The sequence below is a fragment of the Spermophilus citellus genome (genome assembly GCF_964194105.1).
Source record: "Spermophilus citellus genome assembly, chromosome: 1".
In the NCBI taxonomy this organism is placed as follows: Eukaryota; Metazoa; Chordata; class Mammalia; order Rodentia; family Sciuridae; genus Spermophilus; species Spermophilus citellus.
This window is the reverse complement of record NC_138182.1, coordinates 69,079,280-69,094,880: the sequence shown is the minus strand read 5'-3', so window position 1 is coordinate 69,094,880 and position 15,601 is coordinate 69,079,280. Positions and strand designations below refer to the sequence as shown.

The window sequence follows — 15,601 nt, the reverse complement described above, 5'->3', positions numbered from 1 at the left end:
TGAAGGATATAGGGATGTTCATAGAACTATTTTCGAAACATTTGAAAATATATGTTTCAAGTTTTTAAAAATAAGTTGGCAGGGGAAAGAAACCCCTCTGTATATTTTGTGTAGAATTCATTCAAATTCAGTAAGAGAAAGAGGCAAGACCGGATGAGAAGGTATTGCTGTAGTTATGTTGTGCCCTGGAGTTTAATGACAGGAAGGATGAAGAATCGCATCCTCCAGTCTCTCCCTCCAGTGAAGTAAATCCCAGGGTTGAAAGCACATGGTTCCCACAATCATCTCCTTCGCGGGACAAAAATCGAAGGTAGTGGGTGTGGTCGTGCAGATTCCAAGTTAGGTTAGGCTAGAACGGGCGGTCTCGAGTTCGAGTTAGCAGAGACTACTCTGTGCCCCGCCCCCGACTGGAAGAGCCCATAACTGCAGCCTAGGATCGGGGGAAGAGCGTCCTGAATGTAATTAATCCTTCCCCTCGCTAGATGTCTCCTAAGTCTTCGGCCTTTTTATCCATATCAACCTCCATAGTACTGAATCTTTACTTAAAACTGATGCTTACTTGAGACAAAAGTTGAGTTCCGCAAAGATGTTTCTTTCCACTCCCTACCCACCGTCCGCTGCGTGCGCTGGTCCGCGAAGGGCAGGAAGCGGAAGTGTTGGCCCGAGAGAGCCTCCGCCTGAGGCTGCAGGACCAACTCTTCGCCTTTGCCATGGAGGCGTCTCGGTCTCAGGAGCCGATCCTGGATGCTAAATCGCAGGTGAGACTCGGCCCGGAAGGGGAAGGGGCAGAGGACCCCTGAGCAAGCAAGATCGTCTCATAAATTGTGTTTTCTGCTTCCGTTTCAGGTCACCAACCAGGTGAGTGAATGGCCCTCCTGCCTTGCCCTCAGCCGGCCTTTGTTGGTCAAGGGCTGGCGGCCGCTCGCGGCCGGCCTGCAGCTGGAGAACGACGTCTCAGCGTGCGGTGCCCTGTCCTTGCATTTCATAACCTGTGTCCTCAAGCCGGTGTTCTCCAGCCTGCAACCCTGCATTGCTCTTTCCCCGGTGCGCGCGAGGTGACGCCGCCGCCATTGTAATTTAAGCTTCTCCAGTCAGCGCTAGTGCAAAGTGTACAAAGTCTTGTTCTTCCTTAATTAGGCGACCTGTATTCGAAGGTAGGAATACACTATTTTAGAATGTGATGGGCACATAAGAAATTACTAAAATTTACAAAGGTAGCACCGATGACGTTTCTTGCACTTGAGAAAGGTTATTTTGAAGATGGAGTATAACTTTTTAACCTTTCAGAGTGTGTGTGTGATGTATGTTGAAAAACAATAGTTTTTTCAAGAACATCTTAGTTCCGTTTCTGTTTCAAGTGTTTGCAGCTAATAAACTATTTTTGGACAAATTACTTATAATGCTCCTTGAAGAAGAGTCCTAAAACTATAAGGTTTGCGGTCAAGAGTTATCCAGATCCATATAAAATATAAAAAAGGGCTGAGATAAGAAATAATGCAAATACAGGAGCCAAGAGAGGTGTCCATTGACTGCTCTGTCTTTTGTCTCCCTCTGATCTTATGGTTGCTTTTGAGGATACTTGAGAGATAGGGGAACTCAAGGAGATAGTAATCAGTCCTCTACCTGGCTTTGCTCAGTTACATAGTCTTCTAGAACTGAAATTAAGATGTTGACATGGCTCTTTTTTCAAGGTTGTACGGGAATCTCTTGTCTTTTCCTGCTCTCAGAAATTGCCTCCTTTTCTTGGCTTATGGACTCTACTTTCATCTTCAAAACACATCATTTCAACCCCTGCATTCTTCTCTGACTCTGACCTTCTTTATTCCCTTTTACAAAGACGCTGTGATCACATTGAGCTTCCCTGGATAATCCAGAAAAGCCTTCCCATCTCAAGATCCTTGATTTTGTTAAGTCTTTAATATTTGTTTTATCACATAGGGTAACTCAGTGTTCAGGGATTAGGACATGAACATGTTTGCGTGACCATTAAGTCTGCTATACATCCCATCCATACATTCATTCATAGGTTATCTGATTTTTCTTCTATGCAGGAAAAGCCAAGATAATTTACAAACATCATTTGATTTATAATGAGTTTATCAAGAGATTCCTTTTTTTTTTAAGAGAGAGAGAGAATTTTTTAATATTTATTTTTTAGTTTTTGGTGGACACAACATCTTTATTTATTTATTTTTTTATGTGGTGCTGAGGATCGAACCCAGCACACCATGCATGCCAGGCGAGCGTGCTGCTGCTTGAGCCATATCCTCAGCCCACCATTGTTTTTTTTTAAAGTTCAGAAACAAAGTTGGAAATATAATTTTAAACAAATAAATTATAAAGTACCTTGCAATAAATTTATTAAAAGAAATCAGAGCTTCTAGTTTCTGGACCAGTATATAAGAAATTTACCCTTTTAGGACGCAGTATTAACTTTTAGTAGAAACTAAAAGCTGAGCTTACTGAAAAATCAACAATTCTCTGATCTGTCAGAGAAGTAAGAACACAGGGCAAAGGTTAGTTTGGTAGCAGACATGAGTTTTTAGAATGCCTGCTACATGTCACGTGCCTGTCTAATCTTTCAAAATAAGACAGACAAAATTCTTCCACCCACAGCCTTATGTTTTAAAGTCAATATTAAGAGCTGCATTTGTCCAGTCCTGATTTATGCCATAACAACACTGAACAATCACTGACAGGAACTAGATAAAGTATTGAAGCAGCTAGTAGTTTATAAGCATGTAGTCTTTGGAGTCATGCAGACATTGGTTTCTCTTCTGATTCCAGAACTGTGTGACCTGGCACACATTACCTTAGCTCTCTGAAATTGGGATTTGTCATTTACAAAATGGAAATAATCCATAATGTTATGCTGACTCACTGAGGCATTTAATACATGTAAATTACAGAGCACATCACCTGACCATCATGAACACTGATGAAATCTTAAAACTACATCATTATTTATGCTAATATAAGGTTTGAGCTTGAGGACTATGGTGAGGAAAGAAACTGGAATGATTCTCACGTGTGCCTCGACTAATTATGAAGATCACGTAACCCATCTTGCATTTGAGGATTTTTTGTTTGTGGAATGAGGAAGCATCTGGAACAGGAAAGTGAGGTAAAAGATGCTTCAAAGTGTTTTGAATTGCCAGAACAAAATTTAAACCTTTTAAGGAAAACCAATACTTCAATGTCATCTACTTATATTATCCATTCTGTAGAGGTTTTTTTTTTTTTTTTCACTTTTTGCTTTTTTCTTTTGTAAATATGACAAAGTTGTTTTATAACTCTATTTGTGTCCCTTGTTAATTGTTTCTGAAATGATCTTAAATGAAGATACTGTATTTTATGACCTGCATTGAAACTAAAAGTTGAGTTGAGAGGAGTAAAATTGAATAATATTTGCATTCAAGGCAATGATGTTACTAATTTATTGTTTTATACTGTTTTGTTAAAGCTTGTCGATTTTCAGTGGAAACTGGGTATGGCTGTGAGCTCCGACAGTTGCAGATCTCTTAAGTATCCTTATGTTGCAGTGATGCTAAAAGTGGCAGATCATTCTGGCCAAGTAAAGAACAAGTCCTTTGAAATGACAATTCCACAGTTTCAGGTTTGTAGTTTAACTCATTGAATTTTAGTATAATTATTGCTTATGAAGTGTATAAAATCTTTCTTAAGGGAAATTTTCAATATTTGGAAATTGATGTGTTTTACATGTATTAGCAGATACAAAAGATGTAGATTTTGTTCTTTGAAAATTTAATAAATTATTTTCAATAAAATTGCTAAATTTATGTGTTGTGCCAGTTAATTACTTTTGACAGGTATCCTTTGTTAGTATAATTAGGAAATTTCAAGAACAATGTCGTGATTTAATAAAAATATACATGGTATAAGGATTATTATAGTGAAGCTAATAAACATATCCATTAACACAAATAGTTAACGTGTGTGTGTGAAGACACTTAAAATCTACTCTTACCAACCTCAACTAGATAAAATACTGTTATTAACTATACCCACCATAACTACATTAGATTCCTAGAACTTTTATAACTGAAAGTATATACTCTTTGATCAACATCTCTTTGTTCCCCATAACCTCTCACAACTGCCATTCTACTCTGATTTGACTTCAACTCTTTTAGATTTTATATAAGTGAAATCATGTAGTATTTGTCTTTCTGTGTCTATCTTATATTACTTAGCATAATGTCCTCCCAATTTATGCAAATTTTTACGAATGGCAGGATTTTTTATGGCAAAATAATATTTCATTGAGTGTGTGTGTATAATACATACATATATTGGTGGTATAAACATTATATTTCAAATGGTAAATTTTATATAAGGGAATTAAGCATCCAGAGTTTGGAGTCTATAGGCAATCCTTCCTGGAACCAATCCCCCATGAATACTGTGGGACCACTGGGGTGTGAGTATATATAACATTTTATTTAGGGGACAAATTTATTTTTTTTGGTACTGAGTATTATACCCAGGAATGTTAACCATTGAGCCACATCCCCATCCCTTCTTGTTATTTATTTTTTTGAGACAGAGTCTCACAAAGTTGCTTAGGTCCTCACTAAGTTGCGGAGGCTATCTTTGAATTTGTGATCCTCCTGCCTCAGCCTCCCATGCTGCCAGGAGGGGACAGCTGTTTTTTAAGACATTCTTTATGTGGTCTAAAGGTAACCAGGCAAATACATAACAGAGCTAAGGAACAGTCTTTCAGCTTCTCCCCTCCATCCCCCATTCCCTATTGGTGCTGGGAATTGAACCCAGAGCCTTGGTATATGATAGCTCTACCATTAAGCTACATCCCCAGCCCCATCTTTGGGCTTTTGTTAGCGATTTTGACCATCAATATGTATTTTTAAAGAATAGTCACAATTTATTATGTTTTATTATGTTTTATGACATTTTCATATAAGTTCAAATAAATACTCAAGTAATAAAATAGAAAATTAAGGCCAAGATAATAATGAAAATGCAAATGTGTAAATCAGAGGGTATCCAGTTGCTGCAGTTATGTTTCACATTTGCCTCCCAGGTTTCTAGCAGGTACTGAAGAAAAAGGAAAACAGAATTTGATCCTAACTGCGATATTTTAAAAGAGAATTCTACAGAAGATCAACCAAACCACAAGCATTTTTTTAAATGATAGAGAAATAAACTTCTACCATTTAAGATATTGTCAATGTTGGGTCTGTTTTATTGAAATTGAACTCAATCTTAAAATAGCCCCTGTGACCCTGAAATGGTTGAAAATGGTTAGGTAGGGACCCATAATGAATCTGTCAATTTTGTTTTTATCTTAAGTGTCTAGGATAGTATTGGGTATTTAATAAATCTGGTGTGATCTTCATAAACTTTCTCCTGCTTTCTAAAAAAGTTTAGTAGTAAACTAATCTGATTCTACAATAATATTTTTGTGTGTAGTAACTAGTTGCACTTGTTTGTTTCACAGCAGTCTTTATTAGTTGAGTATGTAACATTAAAATGTAAACAATGTTAGACAGCCCCTAGTACTCAGATGTAATTAAAGGAACTACTTAAATATTCTCTAAAAACAAAATTAATATTTTCCCCTTTCTTTCCAGAATTTCTACAGACAGTTCAAGGACATTGCTGCCATTATTGAAACTGTGTGAAAACTGGTTATTTGGCTAATAAATTGCTATCATCATCTAAAATAATGGATTTCATCCTCTGCAAAAAAACTACATAAGGATCAAATATTTATTGAATGAAAATTATACTTTCATTTTTCTAAATAAAAAGTGAGATAAATAGGAATTAGTGGTAATTAATGTATAAGTTTGTCAGTATACTAGAAGCTATTGAATTGCACACTTCATGATTTATTTTATGGTACCAGGGATTGAACCTAATGGCACTTAACCACTAAGCAACATCCCCAGCCCATTTTATTTTTTAAAAATAATAAATGATTGTTATTTTTAAAATAATTTTTAGTTATAGATGAACACAATATATTTATTATTCTGTGGTGCTGAGGATCAAACCCAGTGTTTTACATGTGCAAGGCAGGAGCTCTACCACTGAGCTGTAGTCCCCTTATTTTCTATTTTGAGACAGGGTCCAAGTTGCTTAGGGCCTTGCTAAGTTGCTGAGGCTGGCTTTGAATTTGGCAATCCTCCTGCCTCAGCCTCCCGAGCCACTGGGATTATAAGAGTACACCACCACACCTGGCTTGAACTGCACACTCTAACGGGTGCTCTAGTATATGAGTTAAATATTTAAAAAGTCAAAACCATAATTGAAGGCGGCACAAATTTATGTATTAGAACACTGTTTTGAAACTTATTGGCAATGGAATTCGCTTTCTAAATAAAATCTTATATGGAGTCCTATCAATAGGTATAAAGCAGAAAAGTAGGATTTCATTAAGGTAAAAAGTTACAAATATGATTTTATAGCATTCACGTAGGCAATCAGAAGAGCACGGTTTATTTTCTCTAATATTTGTAATTGGTTTAAGATTGACCATTTTTCTTTTATATTAGCCTAGATTCGGTTGATTCTGTATTTTTAGAAAGTCCACTGCAGATATTCTGGTTTTTGTAGCACAAAGCAGGATGTCACCTGGAAGCCTCTGTACATGCCATGTCTACCTTCAGTCATCTTTCTGTCAAGTGTATGCAGCAATATAAAGGCTGCTTGCTTTCCTGGTCTTTCCTAATTTCACGCAAGCATTGGGAGAAAATGAGAACCATTTGACACAGGAATCTGGTCAGTTGGGCTTCAGAAAAGCAAGAATTTTTTGCTGAGTAGTTTTGTTCTGTTGGTAGAAATAGGGAATATTAAAGTTCTTCTGCAAAACACTTGTACATAGGAGTATATCCTTTGAAATGTAATATTTAAAAAAAATGCCTAATGTTCATCCAGTTTCTTTGAGCATACAGGAAGACTATTTCCCAGCTTCCCTTGCAATTAGACTGGAACCACATAGTGAGGTTGAAGCCAGTAAGATCTGGATAGAAATATCCTAAGCCATTTCCAATCTTAGTCATAAATTGTTCCTTCACATCTTCCAAGTTTTCTCCTATGCTTAAGTGTTGCAATTAAGAACTTCAAAACCTTCAAAACAAAAAGACCAAGGATGTAATTCAGTGGTAGAGCACCCCTGGGTTCAACTTATAGTATCAAAACAACAAAAACCCTCTAAAGCAAACTAAAAGATGGTTCCCTAAATCACTGTTGGAGGTGGATTCCCCACAAGATTAGCCTGATTTGCATCATCCAGCAGTGTAAACTAGAAACAAACTTCTGTTGGGGTGAGCTGGAGAGATTTTGGAAGTTTACAACAGCAAGTAAGCATAAACAGTAGCCTACAATATGGAGATTTTTACTGTGGTATTTCCAGTTGCAGAAAAAGTAGTGACTCCCCATTTTAGTCAGCTTTTTGTTTTGTTTGTCACGGTATTAAACTCGGGGGTACTCAACCACTTAGCCACTTCCCCAACCCTATTGTATTTTATTTAGAGACAGGGTCTCACTGAGTTGCTTAGTGCCTTACTGAGTTGCTGAGGATGGCTTTGAACTCGTGATCCTGCTGCCTCAGCCTCCAGAGCCGCTGGGATTACAGGCCTGCCCCACTGCACCTGGCTCCTAGTTTCAGTTATTTTTGAGACTGAGGCAGGAGAATCCCAAGTTCAAGGCCAGCCTGGGCAATGTAAGATCCTGTTTTAAAATTTATAAAGGGCTGGATATGTAGCTCAGACGTAGAGTGCTTGACTAACATACATGAAGCCCTGGGTTTGATCTCCAAATGCCACACACACACACAAAAAAAATTGTTTGAAAATACACAATTTTTTAAAACACTTTGTTTTTTCCCCCACATTTTCATTGGTGCATCATAGTTGTACATATTGATGAGATTGTTGTTATATATTCATATATGCATACAACATAACAATATAATTTGGCTAATATCACTCCCCAGTACATTCCCCCTCCCTTCTCTTCTTCCACCCTTTGGTCCCTTTCCTCTCTGCTGATTCCCCTTTAGAAAATACTTGTTTTTAAGTTTTGAAAAGTTCTTGTAGTTCTTTTTCCAGTATAAAATTTTCGTATAATATAACAAATGGAAAGTGCTTAATAAATTTCTTGTGAAATACTTCTTCAACCTGTGTATACAAATTTGTTCTACATCAAACATTAACCCTAGCTGTGCTGTAAGAATGACGACTCCATCTGGGACTAACATCTTATCTCTATTTCTTCTTCTGATTCTCCATGTTGGAAATTTATGTCTTCATCATCCCTGTCAGCATTTCTGCTGGTCTGCTGGGTGAATCCACTTTATTTTGTTGTTGTTGTCAGCTAGATAGAGACTACTATGAGGAGCACTGACCAGCCCCTGCTGCTGCCCAATTGCATATACTCAGGATCCCACAATTTGATGAGGTAGTTATCTGTGTTGAGTAGCTGCCACACATACTCTTGATCCCACCTTCTGGGTAGTAGTAGCACATTTAGGTTTCTAGAATTAGGAGAAATCAAAGTCCCCATCTCTCTTCTTCCATCCTATGGGATACCAGCTTCCTCGTACTCCTAGAAGTTAAAATGGTATGGTTCTCCTTAACTGCACTTAAGATCCTCCTATCTCCCACCCACCCCGGTTTAACACCTTTCTCAGTCCCCTTTGCATCTGTAGTGTAGCATTTCCAAGTTTAAGGTTTTATGCAAAGGCCCAAAATTAGCCCCTGGCTCAAACATTGTGGGTGATAGACTTGAAATAAATTTAAATTGCATGCTTAATCTTTTGAGTTTTAAAAAAATAAGTTTTTTTTTTCCTTTTTCAAAATATAGTTTTACACTACTTTGATTGTAGATGTCTGTTTTTGCTTCTTATGAACTTAATCAGCTTCACTGGGCTGGACTGGGAGTTGACCATTGTCAATAATAACAACATTTCTGTGGGAAAAATGTGTTTCAGTTTTCAAACACTTGATTAAATTTCGGGAAATCAACTTGTTCTGAAGTTGGGAAATGTATTAATGAACTTTTAGTTTTCAAGTGAGGGTAAGTTACCTTGAGCTTATTGAGAAAAATCAAATTTTTATATATATTCTACAATCATAGGTTAACATAAACATCAGGCATATTTGGAAAGAAGGCAAAATGGTCACATGTTTAAAGTGATTGAAACTAACATGCAAGTTGGTACCTTACTTTTTAAAAGTGCTTCTGCAAAATTGTCTTTTCAGACTAATTTTTTAAGTTGTTGATAAACCTTTATTTTATTTATTTATATGCAGTGCTGAGAATTGAACCCAGTGCCTCACACATGCCAAGCGAGTGTGCTACCACTGAGCCACAGCCCCAAACCCTCAAACAAATTTTTAAAAATATTTTGTACTTTATATTTTAAAAAGTAAACTATCTTTTAGAAGTTTTAGATGAATAAAAAGTTGTGGAGATAGGACAATAATTACCATATGCCATATACCCAGTTTCTCCAATTGTTAACATCTTACATGTATGGTATGCTGTTATAATTAATGAACCAATATTGATAAGTTTGGCTTGTTAGCTTTTACCTAACACTCTTTTTTTTTTTTTTAAAGAGAGCGCTCGAGAGAATTTTATTATTTATTCTTTAGTTTTCGGTGGACAAAACATCTTTATTTGTATGTGGTGCTGCGGATCGAACCCAGGCCGCACGCATGCCAGGCGAGCACGCTACCGCTTGAGCCACATCTCTAGCCCCCTAATACTCTTCTTCGATCCTAGGTTATCTATCCAAGACACCCACATTACTTTTAATTAATTATCTTGTCTCCTCTTTAAGTTCTTCATGTCTGTGGTAGTTCCTCAGAGTTTCCTTGTTTTGATGACCTTGACAGTTCTAATGATTGCTGGGCAGGTATATTTGTTGGATGCCCCTCAGTTGGGCCTTGGGAAGGAAGATCACAGACATAAAGTGCCCTTTTCTTTACATTCTCTCAGGGTACACACTAGCAAGATGATTTATAAATTTATGCTGACCTTAATAACCTGCCTGAAGTAGTTGTGTTTGTCATGTCTCTCCATATCAAGTTTATTTTTTTAACCCTTCTTTTCTGTACTTTACTCTTTGGAAGGAAGTCACTGTCTGCAACTCATATTTAAGGAGTGGAGAGTTAGGACCTCTCCCCTACTTTATGATAAAGCATCCACGTATTTCATTTGGAATTTTCTAAGGGAAGTTTGTCTCTTCTCCAATTAATTTATCTAATAATTTTCTTGTATCAATATGGCCTCATGGATATTTATTTTTATAATTGAACATTTTTTGTTGCTCAAATTATTCCAGCTTTGTTCATTAATTCTATCAGTTGGTTCCTCTGTTCCTACACTCCCCTCTCTTTTAGAATTTCCTTACTTTCTAACCCTACAACATACTCTAGGCTAATCTTGTGCATTTTTTTCCCCAGTCCTAGAATTATCCATTTCTTCCAGGAACTCTGACTCTTTTTATTGGATAATGGTATTAGAAAACAAGATCTGGCTACTACATCTGCTCTGTATTTTAGATTTTGAGAACATTCAAAATGTAGAAGTCAAAAGGAAAAAGTTCTGCTCTTAAGATATGTCAGGCCACAACGCCTATCCTTTGTTTTAGGATCAGTGGGGATGATGCCCCAGACTTTGTAAATATTATCACTTCAGCTTACAATTTAACCACCTAGAAAACAGGTCAAAATAATATGTATGAGATCAAGAATGCAAGAAAGGGGAGGTGGACCAGGTTGGTGGCTTTAGTAGCTCATTAGGAGAGATAATTCAAGTCAGAGGAACCCAGGATTTGGGACTTCCTATCTTTTATACTGTTTGGGGTGAATGGAATGGATGAGAAGGAAGGTGAGGAAGAGTATGTTAGGGTGGGAGGCCGTCGCTCCGAGTGACCAGCATTTTTCCTCTCCTAATCGGTTGAGGCACTGTCAGTCATACCCCCCACCCCCATTGGTCTGGCTACTCTTTAAGTTGCTGAAGATGGTAGCCCCAATCTTGAGAGTAGTAAAAATGCAACCAAATGTGTCTTCATGCATAGGCGTGCCTTCCTGTACCCCATGGGTAGAGCTACGCTCACCTGTTCCTTTGTGATATTAACCCATTGCCCTGTTTGGGATAGAATGTTCCATGGAAACCCCTTTGTGTGTCCCCTTCTCTTACTCTGCCCTTGGGTGTGGCCTTCCTAGATGTCAGTGAGACATCATGAAGCTAGACTCAGCCCCTTGAAACCTGACCCCTTGCCTCATTTGAATGGCTTCTCCTCAATAAAAGGGGTCAGCACGGGCTCTCTCTCTTTCTGCAGACCCTTAAGGTCAGAGGAACTGTCACAGGAACCCCAAAGAAAAAGGCATTTCTGTCTCTTGTGTGGTTATTTCACGCAGCCCAGTAACCCTGGAGTGACCCTGAGCGTTTTTGTCGCCAGGAATATGACATGTTAGTACTCAAGGACCCACTCTTACAAGAACAATTTTCAGAATAAAAGAAACATAATTAACAGTTATGTCACAATACAGAAGTAAATTGGGAAATCCCTGAGCAAACAAGGATATATGCTCACCCTATTTTGATCATGCAAAGATATTCTTACTTGAATACACACCCATACTTTTATTTCTCCTTGCATCATCAGGCCTATTCAAGGATGCAACATTGTAGTCCTAGCAGTAGGTCTAGTCTTGGCCAATCTCAACTCATGCTAGTGTGTTTGCTAGTTAATATCTTTAAAAATATGCTGATATTTTGAAGATATCAATATCTATCCATCCATCTATATCTATCCATATCTATGATCTGTCTATATGAACTATTCATCATTGAATGTCATAGCATCACTTAATCAATAATTTGTGTCCAAATCAGAATATTGAGCCGATCATTGACAAAAAAAAATTGTAATAGACTTTATTTTTTAGAGCAGTTTTAGGTTTGCCACAAAATTAAGTGGGAAGTATACGAAGTTCCCATATATTTCCACTACCCCAATACCACATACATATTCTTTTCCATTATCAATATCTCTCACTAAAGTGGTACATTTGTTATAATTGATGAACTTACATCGACACATCATCATCACCCAATGTCCATAATTAATGTTAAAATACATTCTGGGTAGTGTAAATGCTATGAGTTTTGGACAAATGCATAATAATGCATAGTATTATGCAGAATAGTTTTGCTGCCTCAAAAGTCCTCTGTGCTCTGCCTGTTCATCCCTCCCTCTCCACAAGTCTCTGGCAACCACTGTCTTTTTATTGACTCAATAGTTTTCCTTTCCTAAGATGTCATATAGTTAGAATCACACAGTATGAACTTTTGAGATTGGCTTTTTCAGTTAGTAATACATATTTAAGTTTTTTTCCATGTATTTTCATGAATTGATAATTAATTTATTTTTACCACTGAAGAATGTTTCATTAAATACTCAATACTGGTCCTATATATTGAAGATTAGAAGGAGAAAAAAAAAGGGTTGTCTCCTAGGCCTCAAAACATGTAAAATCTAGTAAAAGATTATATCTAAGGGTGGTAGGTACTGCTTTATTTAGAATATGGATTTAATTCATAATAGAGACCTGATATGGCTTATACAGTTCAATAATGTTTATGCATTCCTTGATGAATTCTTTGTATAGATAAATGATAGATGTTGATATGACTTACACAGTAGATGTTTATTTCTCTTTCACTTAAAAATTTGAGCTGGTGTAGTGGTTCTCCTTTGTAAATTATTGAGGGTTTCAACTCTTTTATGCAGTTGACCTGTCATTCTCAACATGTGGCTTCCATCTTGTAGGAAATATGAGGGTTCCAGTTTCTATCATCACACCAGCAATCACAAGGGACAAAGGAAAAGAAGAGGACATACTAGTCCATTTAAACTCACACTCTGTATGTCTCACACCAAATTCTCATTTCATTGACCATAACTTATTCATGAGTCACAACATAAATACAAAGAGACTGAAAATCCTACAGCTTTGAAGCTCTGCACTCAGTTTGAAGTTTTATTCTTATGCTAGAGGGGAAATATAGATTCTACAGAAAACTAGCAACCTTTGTCACACTCTTTGTCCACAAACTATAAGCATCCTTCTTTCCTTCTGCAGGATGTGCTCTCTTTCCAAAGAGCATGGAAAGTTTTTGAATCCATTTGGACAGAACCTTGTCTTCCAAAACTTTGTTCCCTCCATCTGTACATGTAACTTAGCTTGAGCTTTTCTCTCTCTTAAGGACTTCATCAAAAGTGGCAAGAAACAGCCAAAAAACCAATGTTCTGACATTTTTTCTAGCTACTTTTTCAAGTGCAGTGATTTTTATCTAGGGCACAGTTCATTTTCTATAAGGGATACCGGGGAGAATATGGAATATATATATATATATTATATATATGGTGTGTGTGTGTGTGTGTGTGTGGTGCTGGGGATTGAACCCAGGGCCTTGTGCATGTGGGGCAAGCACTTTACCAACTAAGCTATATCCCCAGCCCTTAGCTGAGGCTTATTACTAGCATTTCATGGATGAGGAGCAGAGACACTAGACATCATACAATGCTTAGGGCATTCTTGAACCACACACAAAAAATGTTCTACCCAAAATTTCAATAGGACAGCTTTTGAGAAACACTCATCCTCTTAGAGGTATAGGCTCTATAGACATGTGCTACCATATGTGGACAATTTTACCAAATGTTGTTTCATAACTTAAGAGTTACCAGTCTTAAAGTCTACAGTATGTTCATGACTTGATGCCTGCTAATGCCTCCAGCTATTGGTTATATAATAGTAGTACCTGACTTTTAGATACAAATTATATATTAGCACATCAGTTCAGCTGCCATAGTAGTAATCTCAAAGTGGTTTAAATAATACAAATTTATTCCTCATGTCTAAGCTGGCAATTCTACTTGAAGAGGAAAGGGGCCTAGGCTTCTATCTATCTTTTAACTATTGTTCTCAAAGTACAGACTACTTAGTGATTTCAAGAAGGTTGCTCCAACTCTTAGCTTCAAATTGCACTAGAAAGGATGCTTTAGATTTTAACCCAGAAGTTTCCTTTATCGGTTCTGCTTATACCCCATTGGTCTAACTCAGTTATATAGCCAAAACTACGTGCAAGGAAAGCTAGGAGTTATACTCTTTAACTGAGCAACTCTGTGCCTAAATAAATGCTCCATTACTGTAAGACAGAATGAAGAGGTATTGAAGGACAAATAGCAAATAGTTTCTGATGAAAGTTTTAAAATCAAGTTATGTCCAAGTATTACACGAGTGTAGAATAGATCTAAGGGGTTGCTAAAGGCTTCCTAGAGGCTCTCAAGAACCCTATGAAACAAAAATAAATAAATAAATAGGAAAAGAAAAAAATATGTATTAATAAGATACTTCAAAATACACCAATGATAACCATTTTAAACAATATTTTGTTTTCATATTTTATTGGTGTTTATAATTATGCATAATAGTTGGATTCTTTGTTACACAGCCATACATGCACTCAATATAGCAATATAATTTGGCCAATATTGTTCCAGTATTTCCACTTTCCCTCTTCTGCTCCCTCTCCCTTGTCCCTTTATTCTACTCAACTGTTCTTTCTTGCATTTTCATGAGATCCACCCCTTTCTTTCCTTTCTTTTTCTTCCCTATCTTCAACGTATGAGAGAAAACACATGACCCTTGACTTTGAGAGTTTGGCTTATTTTGCTTAACACAATGATCTCAAGATCACCCATTTTGCTGCAAATGACATAATTTCATTATTTTTGTATTTGAATAAAGTGCCATTTTGTATGTATACACCACATTTTCTATATCCATTTGTCTGTTGGCAAAAACCTAGGCTAGTTCCAGAATTTTGCTATTGTGAATTGTGCTGCTATAATCATGGCTATGCATGCATCACTATCATATGATGACATTAATTCGTTAGGATAAATGCAACATGTATGTAACTTGATGCCTAACTGCCTGGTACAGCTGGGTCATAAGGTGGTTCCATGCCTAGTCTTTTGAAGAAATCTCATACTGATTTTCATGGTGGTTGTACTAATTTACAATCCCATCAATAGTATAAAAGTATTCTTTTCCCCCATATCCTCTCCAGAATTTATTATTGTTTGTATTCCTAATGGCTGCAATTCTGACTGAAGTGAGATGAAATATCAGTGTAGTTTTGATTTACATTTCCCTTATTGCTAGTTATGTGGAACTTTTAAAAAAATGTTTTGCCATTTGTATTTCTTCTTTTGAGAAGTGTCTTTTTAAAAACTTTTTTTGATAGTTGTATATGCACAGCATGGCTTTATTTTATTTGTTTATTTTTATGTGGTGATAAGGATTGAGCCCAGTGCCTCACATATGCTAGGCAAGCACTCTGTGACTGAACTGCAGCCCCAGACTAGAAGTGTTTTTTTAGTTCATTTGTCCACTTATTGACTTGGTTGTACTTCTTGGGGGGAGTTTGAGCTTTTTGAGATCTTCATATATTCTGACTTTTTTTTTTACTATTTTTATTTGTTCTTTTTAGTTATACACAACAGTAGATTGTATTTTGACATATCATA

At 36.8% G+C, this 15,601-nt stretch overlaps 1 protein-coding gene across 2 annotated transcripts; it reads left to right on the top strand.

The window, feature by feature from the left end:
- Nucleotides 1–725: 725 nt before the first annotated feature.
- On the top strand, nucleotides 726–5,808 carry COMMD6 (COMM domain containing 6). Of its 2 annotated transcripts, none has more exons than XM_081291984.1 (3): nucleotides 726–858; nucleotides 3,464–3,616; nucleotides 5,613–5,808. In XM_081291984.1, exons 2-3 carry the CDS (start codon nucleotides 3,491–3,493, stop codon nucleotides 5,661–5,663), a joined length of 177 nt encoding a protein of 58 aa, XP_081148110.1. In that variant the 5' UTR covers nucleotides 726–858; nucleotides 3,464–3,490; the 3' UTR covers nucleotides 5,664–5,808. The 2 variants fall into 2 exon arrangements, with proteins under 2 accessions (XP_081148110.1, XP_081148109.1); XM_081291983.1 differs by lacking the exon at nucleotides 726–858 and adding an exon at nucleotides 2,906–3,124.
- The last annotated feature ends 9,793 nt before the right edge of the window (nucleotides 5,809–15,601 follow it).

What these genes read in the sequence shown, in the direction of transcription:
- COMMD6 (XM_081291983.1), top strand. Translation starts at nt 3,095, where the DNA reads ATGAGGAAGCATCTGGAACAGGAAAGTGAG. An exon ending in ATCTGGAACAGGAAAGTGAG is followed by an intron (nt 3,125 to 3,463) that starts GTAAAAGATGCT and finishes GTTTTGTTAAAG; the next exon opens with CTTGTCGATTTTCAGTGGAA. An exon ending in TGACAATTCCACAGTTTCAG is followed by an intron (nt 3,617 to 5,612) that starts GTTTGTAGTTTA and finishes CTTTCTTTCCAG; the next exon opens with AATTTCTACAGACAGTTCAA.